Consider the following 17,789-nt stretch of genomic DNA (forward strand, 5'->3'; position numbering starts at 1 on the left):
ATACAGCAAACTTCCTAATCTTCAGCTCCTTTGATTTATAATCAGGATTGCTAATACAGATGTTTTTCCAACTGTTGCATTTTCATAGTATAGGATACCATTTTTAACAATATCTCAATAAGCTAATCAACAGCAGAATACAGTGAACTATTCCCACATCAGTGTTGGACAATGCTAGGGCAACAGAAGTATGAGCTAACTCATTGGAATCCAATAAATGAGCAAATATGAAATTGGTGGGCCATACAGCTAAATAAACTGATGCAAGCAAACAGTTTCTGAATACAAATTGCAGTGCTGTGGAGCGCACAGAGTAATTTGCCCCAAAGGTGAATAGGGAATAATTTCCTTGGTGTTTTTTTAAATAATAAATAACTTTATGGGTGCCAAAAGCATCATCAGGTTCTTTGTTACAGATGAAAAATATTAGAATCAGAAGCATAGCCAATGAGTGAAAAGAGGAATAAAGAGGAGGAAAATAGGAGATAAAGAGGATTAAAATAGAAGTGTTCATCAATTGTAATGTAACAACAGAATATATATACCTGACTTTATATAAACAACAGGAAATAGATACATCTGGGTACCATATAATTACTGAGAATACCAGACTGTTACGTGTTATACTGGGTTTTTAGTGATACTGCTGATAATTGAACATAGACATAAGATCCAAAAGTAAAATTTAATGATTTTTTTCAAAAAGGCTGCCAGGAGAAACTCTTTTCAGTGTTGGAGCTGTTTGTGGGAATGAACCTTTAGGGGGAAGCGAATGATCTCTTTTGGTAGATGGATGCTTCTGAGCAACCACAGATTTTGAGGGACAAATGGATTGCATAATTTGTTCCTCGCGCACTTATTTTCTTAGCAAATTAAATTACTGAAGGAGTTTAACCTGCATTCCTGGTTTTGAAACAGATTCACTGGGAGTACAAAGTAAATCTGTCATTGCAATAAATAGATTCACAACTGAGGAGAGGGGGTGCTGTGAGTAAAAATTGATTGGGGACAATGTCTTGAGTTTATTTCTAGATTCTCTAATAAAAATTCTTCTAGCTGAAAGAAATCACTGAGATTATTTACTGACTATTTCTGTTATTTCTTTTTCAGAAAATACCAGTCTGCTAACTCATTCACTGTCTCTAAAGTAACAGGTTAGCACTTATTTCTTATAAACTCAGTACTACTTTGAGTTATGTTTTTTCTAAATAGCACATATTTGTTTCTGGTTTACTTTCTTCAGTTCAAGCTGTCACCTGTGAAACAACAGTGGAACAACTGTGCCCATTTCAAAAACCAGCCTCACACTGTCCAAGGTAAAATTCTTTGAGTTTTATTACTTTAAAGTGCTGCCACATTTTCTGTCAGTTACTAATTATCTATAGTTGTCATTGATAAAGGTGACAACAGTAGCTGTAAAAGTGAAGCCAGAAATGTTTTACTGGTATTTTAGTCTTTGGTCAAATTAGAAGGCCAGGTAGGTAAAGATGATCTACAGGCTTTTTCACTAGGAGATTCTTACTTTCTTTTGCCCATAAAGATCTTTCTTTGGTCCCTTGGTAAATCTTAGTGAAATCATAGTTGGTTAGACTAAAGACTGCAAAGAAAAATGTGGTTTTATTTTTCATTGTCCACTATTACATCTATGCACCTTGGGCAAAATACACTTTATTTCAGTTTATTTGCCTGTAAAACAGATACAATAAAAGGATATGATACAGACATTTATCATAGAAGTTATCAACTTGTTTGGGAGTTCTGGAGGATAGAGTGAGCAAATACGTTTGCAAAAAATTTGAAATGTATATGGTTAAGGTAAGGTGTGGTCTGCAGGTCAGTTAACAGCTTTAAATATATGTGCCATTTCTTTGAAGCCTATGTTTTAACTCTTTGAAAGGAGCCTGTGCCACAATATTTTGAGGAAGGAAATCAGTAACAGTTTTTAAAACCATAGATGAGTCAAAGGTAAATACACTGTAGCATGATTTACCGCAAGCTAAGCTGGAGATATCCACAGGATTACTTTCATAGCAATCCTACAGCCAATACAGGAAGCAAGTACAAAGCCAGAGCTGCTAGGAAAACATCCCTTCATGTAGCACTTGGGTCCGTGGACTTGTTTGGTGTTTGGCTATGACTCCTGGATTTCTAGCTGGAAGGTGTGGAGAACTAAGCGAAGGAGTGGAATGCAGGAATGGATGGGTACAATCTCATACTTCTATCTTTTTCTTTTTTTCTTTATTATTAAAAACTAAAACTAGCTCCATTAAGAGAAAAATAGGTTCTGTCTTTAAGAAAATTTAAAAAAACCCCACAAGGTTAAAAATGACTGATTAATTGTGATGTATCAACTTAAGGAACTTCACAACAGCAGTGATTCATTCAAGATTCTGCACATGCTTTTAACTTAATTCTGAAAATGCAGTCTCAGAAGTTACAAGCAGTAATCAGCTATGGCATTGTTTGCACAACCTCATTTTTGCCCTCTCATGCCATAATCATAAATCAGCAGGTCTTCAAAAGGCCGCTTTCGCATCTTGCTTCCTTCAAACAAAAGTCTCTTTCCTAGCTGCATCAGCCTGTTTGAATTACCTATCTGGTAAGACTGTAGCATGCCCAAGTGGTGTGACATGCCGAATATTGATTGGAGCACGGATAGCATCCCCGAGAAGAACACTTGCCCAGGGCTGTGCCATGTAGGGTGGCTCCAAAGCCATTAGTGCATGACCCATTTTTTAAATAAAACAGCACAGAATAGACCTTGAGCTGACTGACACTTCCTCCTTGTAGCAAATGTCCTGGTTTCGGCTGGGATAGAGTTAATTTTCTTCCTAGTAGCTGGTACAGTGCTATGTTTTGGGTTCAGTATGAGAAGAATGTTGATAACACACTGATGTTTTCAGTTGTTGCTAAGTAGCATTTATACCAAGTCAAGGATTTTTCAGCTTCTTATTCCCAGCCAGAGAGAAAGCTGGAGGGGCACAAGGAGCTGGGAGGGGACACAGCCAGGGCAGCTGACCCAAACTGGCCAAAGGGGTATTCCATACCATGTGACGTCATGTCCAGTATATAAACTGGGGGGAGTTGGCTTGGGGGGATCGCTGCTCGGGAACTGACTGGGCATCAGTCAATGAATGTGTGCATCACTTGTTTTGTCTATTCCAGTCCTTTTATTATTGTTGTCATTTTATTATTGTTGTTATTATCATTATTAGTTTCTTCCTTTCTGTTCTATTAAACTGTTCTTATCCCAACCCATGAGTTTTACTCCTTTTTCCTTCTGATTCTCTCCCCCATCCCACTGGGTGGAGGGGAGTGAGTGAGCAGCTGCGTGGTGCTTAGCTGCTGGCTGGAGTTAAACCATGACACCAAATAAGATGCTTGACACCTTCTGTACAACTGTTATCTTCCCACATGGTTTTCCTGTGCATTTTGGAGCTATAGCAGGCATGAATCACACAGAGTTTTTCTCAAAGTTTAACAAAATGCAATTGAATAAAGACAGTCTTTGTTTCAGTAGCTTTCTGATCTCCTAGAATCAGCTAGGAATCACATTACTTTCCAAAGTTTTTCATTTTAGTCACAGATGCCAAGTGCTCACCCTCATTCGAATTTGCTAAATTGTCTTGCATCATCAAGTCATCAGCACCATAGCAGGTCCTCATTCTGATCTGCTTCTCCTGAGAAGGTGTTCAACTGTGCAGTTTGTACAGGATTCTGTAGAAACAGATAATAATATAAGAGTGAACAGTCTCTCTTCTCACTGGCTTTTCTACTGGCCTCACATATGTTGAACAAGAACACCATCTGCTTATCCAAAGGGAAGAAGACCAGACCTGTTGAAGTATGTTTTCAAGCACTTCATTATGAACCACAACTTACATCAGCAATGTTTTCACCAGTATTGTTAAAGCCTCAAAAACTGACAGCCTTCTAGTATTGGTATGGAGCCATATGTATCCATCATCAAATTGATTTATACTCAATAATGCTGATGTTGAATATGATATAGTAATACTCTGATACCATTCTTTCTAACTGTGTGTGGTTTATTTTTGATATTTCAGGGTGTATTGTCCCCGCAACTGTATGCAGGCAAATCCACACTATGCTCGTGTAATTGGAACACGAATTTACTCTGATGTAAGTATAGCGATTTACATTACATTATATAATGAAATATAAAATCCTATGAAAAGCTATAATGTAAAGATAATAAGATATAATATAGATATCCAGTTTTCCTCCATATGCTGATTTTTTTACAGTCTTTTCAAATGTTCTTTTTCAGAGGCTCCCATTTAAGTTAGTAGTACTCAGCTGCTGAAGATATGGAAAGTTTTTTGAAAACTCAGTGTAGACTTCAGTAGTCTCTGGACCCATATTTTCAATTTTTTATCAAAATTCCCACTGATTTGTTCAGTATTGGCAGTGTATACTTATTTAAATCCTTGCTCTTTAGACCCTCATGCAACCATAACTTCTGTGAGATTAAACTAACCCCAAAAAATTATTCTGAAAATAAATTTCCAGAGTCTCATTATTTTGGATATTTCTTATCTGTGTAGATAGCTAAATATTTGCAGCAGGATTTTGATATATTTGTGTAAAGTATCTCACATGGTCACATTATTTTAATAGACAAATGCTGTATTTTTTTCTGGTTGTTGTTCTGTATCCTAGTCAACTTTTTTTCCCTGTCTTTTCTACATCATGTTTTGTTCTGAAGTGGGGAGAAAGAATGAAAAAAGAGTTCTTTTTTTCCCTGTCTTTTCTACATCATGTTTTGTTCTGAAGTGGGGAGAAAGAATGAAAAAAGAGTTCTTTTTTATGCCCCTCCTTTGTCATCTCTCTATGGACAAGGCAGAATTCAGCAGCAGAGAGAGCAGTTCACATTTTTGCCAGTAAACTGTATGTTTTAACTGTCTTTTAGCTGTCATAAGGAATAGTATGGCAACCAGCTGGGTCAGATGATGATTTTCACTACTTTCCAGTGCTTTGAAAGGTGTGAAAATAATATGCAAATATTTATTGATCATTCCATTAGATGACCTGAGTAACTTGTCCTGAAAACACTCTTGTTCGTAAGTCACGTTACATGTGTGAGGAGTACTTCCGGTTCAGGAAGATAATTGATTTGTGCGTGCGGAACTGGGTCCTTAATGTGTGTAAGAGGGGCAGTGAAAATAGATTCAATGAAAGTCCATTCAGTTCTGTGGTTGCAATCAAAGGCTACAGCCAAAGTTTCCCAGTGAGTTAGAAAATACTTTGTTGAAGGAGAAAGAAGACCCATTTCTGTTTAACTTACACAGGAGAACATCTCAGAATATGTATTTGCTTTGGTTGGAGAAGTCCCAGATGACTTTAATTAGTATTATAGAGTTATGCTTTAAAATTATTTTAGATGTACTATCTCATTATTCATCTCCATTGTATAGAAATGTGTGCAGCCATAGTGCTTTTAGGAAAAAAAGGACATAAATACAGGTAAGAAACCAGGGATGGGAGTCTTCATATCAACTTCAGATGCTGTCAGGGTGGATATCTACACTGAAGGTGCTATTCTAGGTTATGTTTATAGTAGTTTGCAGTACATACAGTATAGTAGTAAAGGAGATAAATAGGCATCTGCAGAGCAGAATTCATTTGACCTTTTCAGAGTGTCTACCTCAGTATGAGATTAATTGCCTAATAGAGATGTCTATTCCTCTCCATTTATTACAGAAGGGTCCTAGGCCATCCTGCTCAGGTGTAGACAGATGTGTCTTACCTATATTTGTACAGATGTTCCCATCGATGGTATCAGTATTATGTGATTTTCTACAATGTTCTTTTGTTGCTACCATTTAAATTATTTTAAAACTCAGATACTTTTAATTGAAATTTTCAATAAATAATATGATTATTTTGTGCATTATATTACGTAACTAGTTTCAGGTAAAGTATTTATAGAGAATGATCTATTTAATAAGTGTGTATTCTTTTGCAGTTTTTCATGTATTAACAGATTTGTTCATTGATATAGAGAACTTATTTGCCCAATTGTCACAGCAAATGTATTTGAAATTGCAGTCCATGATACTTGGCTGATTCCACAAAACAGATGGGGTTTCTGTGACATTCCTGCAAATTCTTTTGTTTCAAAAATGCATATATATGTATATGGATGTATGCATATATGCACATGACTATTTATTTGTACTACTGCTTAGAGCACTTGCATTCAGTAAAGGAAGAATATTTTTCAGAGATATTAAGAAAAAAAGCAAATAACATTAATTGATGTGACTAATGCAAAAAGTTATGTTTACAAAACCATTTTTGTAGTATTCACGAGAATAATCTAGTTAAACCTTTCCTTTTCTGGCTTTGGTCTGATCAGAAATTTGTTCTTAAAGTAATTTCATATTTTGCAGTGACTTCTTTTCCTCCCTGTTCCTAAGAAGAGTTGTTCTCTGGTTTATCAGTAGTGCCCCACAGAATTTTTAGCCGTTTTCCTCCCATTCTTTTTTTCCTTTGATGTTGCAATGACTGTCCCTAACTTGATCGAAATGAACCCCCCATTATTTCTTCTTCCATTCTTCCAGTCTGCTAGCTATTGTCTCTTTATCTGTGGCAGATAAATCACAGCCATGGTTCATATAGACAGCATCTATAAACTTATGTTTGTGGGGAGTTTTCACATAATACCCATCCATCTGTGCTCTCTACCTTCTATTTTTTAGTTGATCTCCTTTTGTTTCACTTGTCTGGAGGTAGATTGCAAGAGATAAAGTATCTCTTATTCTGAGCTTATAGTACAATTACTGTCTTTTCTGAATAGAGCTATTATGGTATGAATAAGAACTGTAGTATGTGTCATTCTCAGCAGAAAGAAGTAAAAATTACTCATTCTTCCTATGGCCCAAACACATCGCCACCTTTGTGCTTTTTGTCCCTGCTGGCCCCACTAAGAGTTTCCATGTGGCAATGCTTTGTCTTGTTGGGAGACCAGGAAAAAAAGGAAGTTTCCTCCTATCTTGTGCTGAAGAGGTGGTTCCACCTTTCAACTTTGGTTAATCCATTTTGTCTAAAATCTTTTGAGTCTTATTTCTGTAATTTCTGAATCGTGTCATGTTGACAAGCATTTTAACAATATCTGTATTTTTAAAGCACTTTTCAATATGACCTCATTTAAGAAATAAAATAAAAACCTTCCCAGGAACTGATTCATGTTAGGCCCAATGTGATTGTCTGAACTCTGGTGGAGACTATCTTGCAGCACCTGCCTGTACAGAGATTGTCCTTTGTTGTTGCTGTTAGTCCCTGGATTATCAAGGTACCAAAATAACATTTTCATAGAGAGAAGGAGAGGCTACAATAGTTTAGTTGAAAATTCTTTCACTTGCAGATTTTTTTGGTAAAATTTTATTTTAATGGACACACCTAAGATGTGTATATGGTAGAAGCTCTTAACCACATTCCAGTTGCCTTGCAAGAATTTCTAAAGAGATTAAGGTTTATATTTATCCTGTTGTTTTCACAGTAGGCAACATTTTCCCAAAGACAATCTCATACCAGTAGTGACTACATTATGGGTGTTGACTGAGCAGTTCTACAAAAATTGAACCTCCTTTTGGGGGCTAGAGATCAACAAAGGTCTTTTATCTAAAGAATTTGATGGAGTTGTGTAATTTCATACCATCTGAGGACTTTGGCCATATTAAGTTTTGGTTCAGTAACCATATATGGAAATAATTCCCTAATACTTGTGCAAAAGTATTTATGATTCTCTGCTGTGATAAAATATAAACAATATGATGTCAAAAAGCTATCAAATAGTTCTGTAGTCCTGTGATGGTGAGGGAGAGATCAATGTGGTTAAAATGCCTTTGCAGAGTACTGCTATGCTGTGGTAGATACTTGGTATTTTGCTGAGTAGCTGAAGAAGGAAAATAATTAAGCAGCTTGGTATTCAGATTCTATGACCTGTTAAATACTAATAAATTTCAGAGGGTTCACAGCACAACAATAAAGCATGGTCATATAATGCTGTATGAAATGTTTATGTTAACTTAAAAATGCTGCCTTATATATCCTTTGGAGTGAGTTTATCAAAATTAAAGAAACAACCCCAAATCTCTGATGAAGACTTCCAGAACCTGACATAAGGCTGCTAATGTAAAATATCAATTATATGCTGAAATTTATGATAGACCTAAGTGTGAAATCCTGTTCTGCTTAAATTAACAAGAGGTTCACCTTAATTCAAGGAAGTGTGATGAGGGTGACATAATATTATTAAGTATAGAAAATATTATGGCATCAGAACTGAAATCTGATTCCATTTAGATGAAGATTGCCAAGCCAGTGAAACATTCTTGAAAGCTCAAAGCAGATAAGACTTTCTCAAAAAAAATTATATTTTTTACATATTGATAAAACCATATGCATTTATTCATGTCTGTTCTTACAAGCTAGTTCATAATTATGAATTTATACTCATTTAATTGTTCATATATTCAAAAACTATGCACATTTGTTCTCTAGTCTCATCTGGAAAACAGCATCAGAATATCAGTTTATTTTTCATCTGAAAATGGCCTCTGAGTTGGCCTCATGAACCCCATTCTTCTGACCTCTCCTTTTTCACATATCCCATATAAGTGCCTTGCCTTTAGCTTTAAAATGTTGTGCATTAGCCTAGCTGTACTTCATTGATCCAGTAACCAGCTGCTTTGTCAACCCTAACAATGACCCCATCCTTTACTGGAAATAGTTTCCAACAAGTAGTCAGCCTCTTCTGTCAAAATCTCCATCTCTTGACTTTTCCTTTCTTTTTTACTTGACTAGAAACTTCCAAATAACATTGGAACAGCCAGTATCTTAGCTACCCTCAAATGTAATTATGAAGGTACCTACTTGTCTAATGACGTACACAAAGTGTAGCCTTTTGGTTACTATTACAGAGGTGACAATCTTTGATCTTTCTGTTCCCCAATTGTACCTCTAGCTTTTTTTATATCTCCACTGTAAACTGAAGACAAAGTTGCTACTGTATTATAGTACTAGTAACTAATAGTGTTCTTGTAGTTCTTCACTGTAGTTAACTGCCTGTAAACCTTGTCTTTTGTTTCTTTAGACTGTAATCCTGTACTGAGCAGGCCATTTTTCCCCCCGTATATTTGAAATTGCACATGATCAGTCTGATCTTTAGTTACTCCCATAGTATGAGTACATAAAGGATACTAGAATCCTAAAAATTAGGTAACTATGGGTGTTCAGGATATAACAAAAGTATTGCAGCCCTGGGAGGGGAAGGAAAAAGTACAGAGGAGCATAAACGGCATCCCTTCTGGCATGTTCAAAAACTGCAGCCAGCAGTGTGAAAACAAAAACTCTAAAGTGTCTTTGCAAAAGATTCTTTGCATAAACAATTTAAAATCTTTACTCCTAGAAATATTGTAACATTAAAAGACAAACTATATAACAGTGAAACTGGCAAGTTCTGTGCTTGGAATAAGAGTAGGAAAATCATTGCTATTTTAAATTACTGATTTTATATAGCCTTGAGATTACAAAATAGCTATGGTAACAGATACAAATTATTCCAATTATAACTGGAAGAAATGCAATTCTTGTTTAAATAGTGGCCTGTGTGACCAGCTATTGATATTTATATTGGCTAAGTTTCATAGGTTGGTTGTGGAAAGACCTATTGCAGTGGACTTTTTCCACTAAACAACTTGGCTTTAAGTGGAGATTCACTGTAGCTGGAGCTACACTTTGCTGTGGTGTGTATTGAAGATTGAGACCTACATTCTGGAGTATCTAAGAAGTTTCATTCTTCTGGTGATTAATTTTTAAAATGCTGAAAGAGCAGAAGAGGACTGCAAATTTAAATCAATTATTTAAACGAACATTATCAAGATTGTCACTGAGCAATTCTTCTGGAGATAATATTTATGCTATGTAGGTTCATGAGAGAAATTAGTGGCCAGAGAATGTAGGTTTCACTCACATGAAGCTCTTAACTTCACAGAGAATTTTCATAGAATCATAGAATGCCAGCTTGGAAGGGACCTCAAGGATCGTCTGGTCCAAGCTTTCATGGCAAAAGCACGGTCTGGACAAGAGGACTCAGCACCCTGTCCAGCTGAATCTTAAAAGTGTCAAATGTTGGGGAATCCACTTCCCTGGGGAGATTATTCCAATGGCCAATTGTTCTCATTGTGAAAACTTATTCCTGTCGTGTCCAGTTGGAATCTCCCCAGCATTAGCTTGTACCCATTACCCCTTGTCTTTTCCATGTGACTCCTTGTAAAAATGGAGTCTCTATCTTCTTTGTAGCCACCCTTTAAATACTGGAACATGGTGATAAGGTCTCCCCTAAGCCTTCTTTTCTCGAGGCTGAACAAACCCAGTTCTCTCAGCCTTTCCTCATATGGCAGGCTTCCCAGTCCTTTGATCATCTCTGTGGCCCTTTTCTGGACCCTCTGCAGCCTGTCCACATCTTTTTTGTATAGCAGTGACCAACACTGAACACAGTATTCTAGGTGTGGCCTGACAAGCGCTGAGTAGAGTGGGATAATGACTTCTTTATCTCTGCTGGTGATGCCCTTGTTGATGCAACGCAGCATCCTGCTGGCTTGCTTTGCCGCAGCAGCACACCGTTCACTCATATTGAGCTTGTGGTCCATCAGGACCCCCAGGTCCCTTTCCACAGAGCTGCTCCCCAGCCGGAGAGATCCCAGACTGTGCTGCACTCCTGGATTATGTTTTCCCAGGTGTGAGACCTTACACTTGTCCATGTTGAAGTTCATAAGGTTTTTGTTAGCCCACTCTTCCAGCCTATCCAGGTCTTCCTGCAGGGTGGCTCTCCCTTCCAAAGTGTCCACTTCCCCACTCAGTTTGGTATCATTGGCAAACTTTATCAGGGTACACTTGATCCCATCATCCAGATCACTTATGAAGATATTAAACACCATTGGGCCCAATATCAATCCCTGGGGGACCCCACGTGAGACAGGTTGTCAGTTTGAAAAGGAGATATTTACCACCACCCTCTGGGTGCTGCCTGTCAGCCAGATCCCCGCCCACCGCACAGACCACTTGTCTAGACTGTAACGCATCAGTTTCTCCAGGAGGAGGCTGTGGAAAACCGTACTGAAAGCCTTGGAGAAATCCAGGTAGACAATGTCCACTGCTCACCTGACATCAACTGAGCAGGTTACTTTGTTGTAGAAGGCAATCAGGTTTGTCAAGCACAATTTGCCCTTGGTGAATCCATGCTGTTTTTTCCCAATCACGTGCTTCATTTGACTTGTGATATCCCCCAGGAGGACTCGTTCCGTAACTTTCCCAGGGACTGAAGTAAGACTGATGGGTCTATAATTTTCTGGATCCTCCTTTAAGCCCTTCTTGTAGGTGGGGGTGACATTAGCCTTCTTCCAGTCTTCTGAGATGTCACCTGATCTCCATGATGTCTCAAACATTATGGAGAGCGGCCTCGCAATGACATCAGCCAGCTCTCAACACTCTTGGGTGGATATTGTCAGGGCCCATTGATTTGTAGGTATCAGGCTCCCGTAATAGTTCGCATACCAACTCTTCCTGCACTGATGGTGGGTCTGTGTTTGCATCAGCCGGGGTTTTTGTTCTCAAGGCCTGGGGCCCAACAGTGCTGCCTAATTTTGCCTGCATAATGTCTATGGAGTTAGACCCTGACTTAAAAATTCTTCTTCTGAAGCGACTGGACAGTTCTCACTTCCTGACTCTATTTAGCTCCTTAGAATTGAGGAGCTAAAGCCATTAGTCTGCCATTAATCGACTGTCATAGCTAAGGAATTATTTTAGACCTCTATCTTCTGTTTGATGCTCATATTATGCCTTTAATCTAATTAGCTTTTAGTGTTTGTCTATGCCTGGATAGGAAATTGTGATGTTCCCATTGAATATAGATCATTTCACCGATGTTTGAGGTTTTGCACCTAGAGACGGAATTATTGCAGTCTATGCCTCAACTTTGGGGTAGGACATCCTCTGAGAAACATATGACTGCAGTGTGCCTTTGCTGTTCTACAGTTCCCCTGTTTGGCTCTGGCTGGAGGTGAAACTGAATCTCCTGATCTGTAATAATTGACTAAGGTTTGGGTTTTACTGCCTCTCTGCTGTTGAAGGGAAGGCTGATAAAGCCTTTCATTTTGAAAGGCTCAAGAATTCAAACATATTCCTGATCTTTGAACTGAAATGGCCTGAAATAAATGATTTGGGGGTCATGCTGCAGGAGATCTTTGAAGAGGCAGTGTCTGTATTCCTATAAACTGGCCTAATTCCTACAAAACGGATTTAAATATTGTAAGATTAATAAAATCAGTCATGCAATAAATATAATTATTTTATGTTTCCTAGAACTTGGTTTAAATGTCTTTATTAGTTTTTTTCTAAACAATTTTGAAATAAAAGGATGAATGAAAACTAATCTTCTCCTCATTCTTTCTTAGATATCCAGTATCTGCCGGGCAGCAGTACATGCTGGTGTAGTCCGCAACCAGGGTGGTTATGTTGATGTTATGCCAGTAGACAAAAGAAAGGTGTACATTGCTTCCTTTCAAAATGGGATATATTCAGAAAGGTACAGAGCCCAGTTTCAAAGATTACACTTTACCCTTCACCTTGATAAGATTTACAAAGTCTTGCATTGTGTCTGTTTGTACCTGGGGCAGTGCTAGAAACCAAACAAATAGGCTAACATGGGTGATTTACAAAGCTTGTGTAACAGCTGTGGTGACTCTGGAGAAGCTGTGGTACCAGAGGTGCCTGCCTCCTCTAAGCTCATAAATCATTGCTCTAGAAAGCTGCTTATGAAATAAAATAACCCTCTTTACTTTGCTGATTCTGTTGCAACTAACACAATATTTGATAAGAAATCTGCCTTTGCTTTCTTTGGGATTTTTTTAAAATTAACATTAGTGATTTATTCTGTCCAAGCTAGAGGATCTGCAATAGATGAGTACTAGTAGCTGATGCAGGTTCATTGGTTTGTGATGAAATGTTCATTACTAATTTACATGGTATTGAAGCAGTGAGCCTGGATCATAAATAATATTCACAAACATTAAAATTCACAATCATTAAAACATATTTTTTAATTTTTTTTTTAATGCTTTGACTGTTTTTGACAGTGGTTTTCTGAAAGACCTGGATATGCTGTGAAAGTTCATTTAGTTGTATTCAGTGTATTCATGTGTTCTGTGATGATAATATGTGGCTGCATGTTGCAGATTAAATTTAATCCCTGAAACAGTTCTCCAGGTTCTAAAGGAAGAAAGAGAAATTACCTTAAAAAAAAAATCTTATACCAGTCTTTTAGTCCTTGTAAAACTAAGAATGATTGTTACATCTAAAACTATAGGCTTTACAAGAAATTTGTGTGGGGAAAAAAAATCCAAAAGTTTCTGTAGAGAACTTGGTAGTAGGAAAAGATAGCGTATTTTTTTCTTATTTTTAATTGGGGGTGGGGGGATGTCTTGCCTCTTTCACTCAAACCTTTCAACAAACCTGGAAACTTGTAAAATACAGATTTCCTTTGCTTAGTGAATTTACATATTCTTTGGCCTTTCCCCATGACCATCCTGTTCCCTCAGAAAGAGTGCTTCCTTACTGACACCTTTGTTCTCCATATAAATCTCATTGAGTATAGATGTAGCCAGGAAAAGTGTTGCAAATTTAATCATTATTTGTACTTTACCATCTTGGTAAAGTTTATAAGGTCAGCAGTTTGGAAAACAGTCCCATGCAAATTTTCTGTGAAGCAGAAGATGATGGATTGTAATGCGGTTGCAGGCAACCTGTTTCATTGTGCACTTCCTTACTTTCACCTCCATTTCCCTTTCCTTCCCACATATGCCCCAGTCAGGGTTTGCAAAAGAGAAAACAATGGGACCATTAAATATGACTTGCTGGTTCATTTTATAGGACAAAAATATTTATTCTAACAAAATTTCATTGCAGTTGGGTATTTTTGTTTCATTTCTTTTGAAGCCACATATTTATCCATTCAGAAGGCATTTCCTTTGTTTTTGTAAAATATTAATTCTCTTTTGAAATCTATTCTTCAGCCTATAAGCAACTAACAAACAAGTGATCTGGTTCTGCAAGTTATCTCTGAATATAGTTATTGGAATAGTGAGCATAAGATGCATGCTTTCTCTTTTTCCTAAAACCTTTTTTTAATATTTTGCTTCCATAGAGCTTTATTCTTTAAACTAGAATCCCTCATCACAAAGGTTTACTTGAATTTTTTTATGTTATAATTTGTTCCTAATAAGCTTCTTGGTAGAAAAATTAATCTGAAATTCATGTAATTTTTATTTGTAACAGTTTAAAAAAAAAATCTTAGCTAAAGTTATGAGTAGTCACAAGAAGAGTTGCAGGATCCTAGAGCTGTAATTAACAATTCAAAAAAGTTGTCATTGGAGTGTTGCAGTCTTAAAAATAACATCAGGAATGTTTTTATGTTTCAGTTTACAGAACCCTCCAGGAAGCAAGGCATTCAGAGTATTTGCTGTTGTTTAAGTTTAGCAAGTAAAATGTAAAATAGGCAACTGAAACCAGAGCACTTGGAAGAGAATAATAAAGGCCATTTCTTATAATTCCTAAAATTTGTATAAAGCTGTAACATTATTGTACAGAAGATGTATACTGCTTTCCACCAAAAAGTTTAAATTACATATATATCTTAATGAAAAAATCTGTAAAAGTAAACATGGGAGAAAAATTCAGTTGAAAATCTATAATGATATATAACAATATTTTGAATCCTGTGTTAAATATTGCTATATTTTCTTAGCAGTTCCTCCTATACAGTTAATTCAAAGCTCGTAAATGTTCTTTGTTTTCTTCATCTGAATATATTGTTGTATGGTGCTTTATATATGCCACTAACAGTAACCTTAAAACTATACCATAGGGAGGCCTGAGTTTTTATTTCCAATGTACATAAAAGAAGCCATCCCAATAATTCAATATAATAAATCATGCCTTAAAGTAAAATAAATATATATATAACTTTTTGATGATTTACAGTAGCATTAGCCATGCAAGCATAAATGAAGAGCTAGACTGTTTTCAATTTCACACTAATCATAACAAGTACAAATACCTGTTTTGAAATAAAGTAGAAAATATAAAATATAGGGAAGTCCTGGGTCGTATTAGCATGTTTTCCTCTAAAGAAATATCTTTAAGAGACTGGGCCATTCATGTTTATTATTTCTTCAGTATGTTAATAAAATGTTTATTGGATGCTGCTAAGCTCTTTAGTTTGAATAACCAATTCATTATGGCCCAGTCCTTCACAGATATTCAGTGATCTTAGGATGGGTAAGTGAGAGATAGACGTATATAACCTTGAAGGATCTGAGAAAATTTTCATATAGAGGAGTAACCTGAAATTAAGGAATAAGCCATCAGTTCTGCAATGCAGTTCTGCACATACACATGCTTTGTCATGTTTTTGCCATGTGACTCCTTCAATTGACATAAATTTGGTTTCAGAAAAAATGTAGAATTATACACATACATAAAAATTTTCAAGCTTGAGGCCTTAAGCTGTGTGTGATATCCGTATACTATACATTAATATGAGGGTAAATGTTAAAAAAAACGTAAAGAAAATGGTAACAAAGGCTCACCTTGCTCCTCATGACCTGGCAAATACTCCTGCAGGCCAGGAGGTATAGTGGTACGGAGCCCAGTGACAATTATGTCATTTGTTGCTTCACCATTTTTAAAAATTCATTTATGGTGAACAGCCTTGTGCATTAATTTTACCATATTATGGTATATGAAGAACATGTAGTGGTGATAACTGTTTCTTTCTATGAAAAGTGTATTGGTGCTTTAAGACTGAAAAGCTGTTAAACTTTATTTTTGGTATACTTTGTTTCTGTTGTTGAATTTATTTCCTTCCAACTTGTAAACTTATTCGTATTCTTCATATTTCAGAATGCCATATTCTGCCTTCTGTTTTGCTACATGTACTACCTCATGTAGTTAGGCAAGCTTTGTTAGCTTTTTTAATCTGTTTTGAATAAAATTAATTTACATAGTAAGCGTACCTTTGACAGCCTTTATTTTTGAATTGTTTGTTCTGCCTCAAGAAGAAAAAAATAACAGCCACCCAAAATTTAGGGGGTTTTTTCTGACCTAAACATTGCAAGTGTAGGAACAAGCAGTAGACATAGTCTGATGTTCTAAAAGCTATAAAGGCCATTTATGCATACAACTTCCATTAATTGCATTGGAAGTTTTATGGATAAATCTTCTGGTCATTTTTTCAAGTTTTGACCAGGGTCTTTGGGAACAGATTGCCTTCTCATTGTAATGGGGAACTCTGTGTCAGGAAGTGATTATAAAAAAGCCACCACCTTTTATTCAGTCCAATGATTTGCTGTTGTGGTAAATGTTTCTAGTGTGAACGTTCCTAGCTACATTTGTTGGGGACAAGCAGGTTTTTATATTACACATTGTTTTTTGGCCTTGTAAGACTGATGGTCAACTTGGGAGTTCCATTTGGGAAATTATTCAATTGATGAGGGAGACAAAGAGTCTTTGATGTATAACCCCTTTTTTTGCAGGTGGTGGCAGCTTGAAAGAAGCTTTATATAGCTTTTGCAATACTGGCATTAACCATTTTTCAGAACTGAAATCGAAGTGCAAGTAGACTTTGATTCTGATGGGACTCTAAGTCACTCAAAGGCTTGAGGTAGACTTGCACCGCCTTTCCTTAAAAGCACCAAAGCAATGACACAGAAAGGCCTTGCAATACCTACAGTTGGGGTTACCAGAACATAAAGTGGAGTAAGGCCACTTCTGAAATTGGGGACATACAGAACTGCTGAGGGAGACATTTGAAACAACACGGTGTGAATGCAACCGTAGTGTCCCTTTCCACACAGGTGGGATGCTTTCTTGCAGGCTGGCCTTGTCCCCTGCCTGGCCCATGGTCCCCAGCCATTTCCTCAGGAGCCCATGGGAGACCTGTTGGGTGCTGCAGAGCCTGGGCAGAGAGCTAGCTCCCTGCTCTGCTGCCCAGGCAGTAGGGTGCACCCCTTTCTTTGAGCAGCCCAGAGCCCGGGGTGAGGGAAAGAACAAGACTGTCGCACCTTCAGTCATAACCACAGCTTCCTCACTTTGGGTAGGTGGGTGTGGAGTCCCATGTGGAAACACAGTAGCCACACACCATTTGTGCCTTTTTCCTCCATTTGTTCCTGATGCCTTTTTTGTTCTTCTGCATATCTTTGCTTCCTCTCCTCGCTGTCATCCATAAAGCCCAACCTATGCTTGCTGGGAGTTCCTGTGCAAGGGGGCAGGGGTGGAACCTTGGTGCCATAATGGTGAAGTTAGTGCTTGGTGGGAGGAGAAGTGGGGGCTACCTCCGACACGTGTGAATGGTTGCTGCGAGCAGCTCTACTAACCGACACAGTGACAAGAAGAAAGGGAGGTGAGTAACTCTTTCTCCTCATATCTTCCCTTGCACAAATTTTGGAGTCCTGTTGCTTTTCCATGTGCAATGAATCTATCCTGTTATAATATAAATATTCCAGCTAACATTGGATTTTTGAGAAGTTCTCTTCTGTATTTACTGTGAGTAATGAGTCAATGAGTAGACATTTCCAAGCAGTTGTAGAGTGGGAGCTAAACATTGGTATTTTTGTCTGCACGCAAAAGCAACTGTATGCCAGATGGTCACAACTAATTCACAGAAAGCCCAAATGAGTAACTAGCAGTTTCAGAAAACTTGTAGC

General features: G+C 37.3%; 1 protein-coding gene across 2 annotated transcripts in view; it reads left to right on the forward strand.

Moving 5' to 3' along the window:
* CRISPLD1 (cysteine rich secretory protein LCCL domain containing 1) overlaps nt 1-16,091 on the forward strand; it is a 45,608-nt gene extending 29,517 nt beyond the window's left edge. For both annotated transcript variants that reach the window (XM_075023466.1, XM_075023467.1), the window contains exons 11-15: nt 1,111-1,154; nt 1,244-1,316; nt 4,068-4,143; nt 12,483-12,613; nt 14,505-16,091. In XM_075023466.1, the coding sequence (XP_074879567.1) occupies nt 1,111-1,154; nt 1,244-1,316; nt 4,068-4,143; nt 12,483-12,613; nt 14,505-14,556 (376 nt within the window). In that variant the 3' untranslated portion in view covers nt 14,557-16,091. The remainder of the gene's footprint in view (nt 1-1,110; nt 1,155-1,243; nt 1,317-4,067; nt 4,144-12,482; nt 12,614-14,504) is intronic.
* The last annotated feature ends 1,698 nt before the right edge of the window (nt 16,092-17,789 follow it).

Source organism: Buteo buteo, chromosome 3 (genome assembly GCF_964188355.1).
Source record: "Buteo buteo chromosome 3, bButBut1.hap1.1, whole genome shotgun sequence".
Taxonomy (NCBI): Eukaryota; Metazoa; Chordata; class Aves; order Accipitriformes; family Accipitridae; genus Buteo; species Buteo buteo.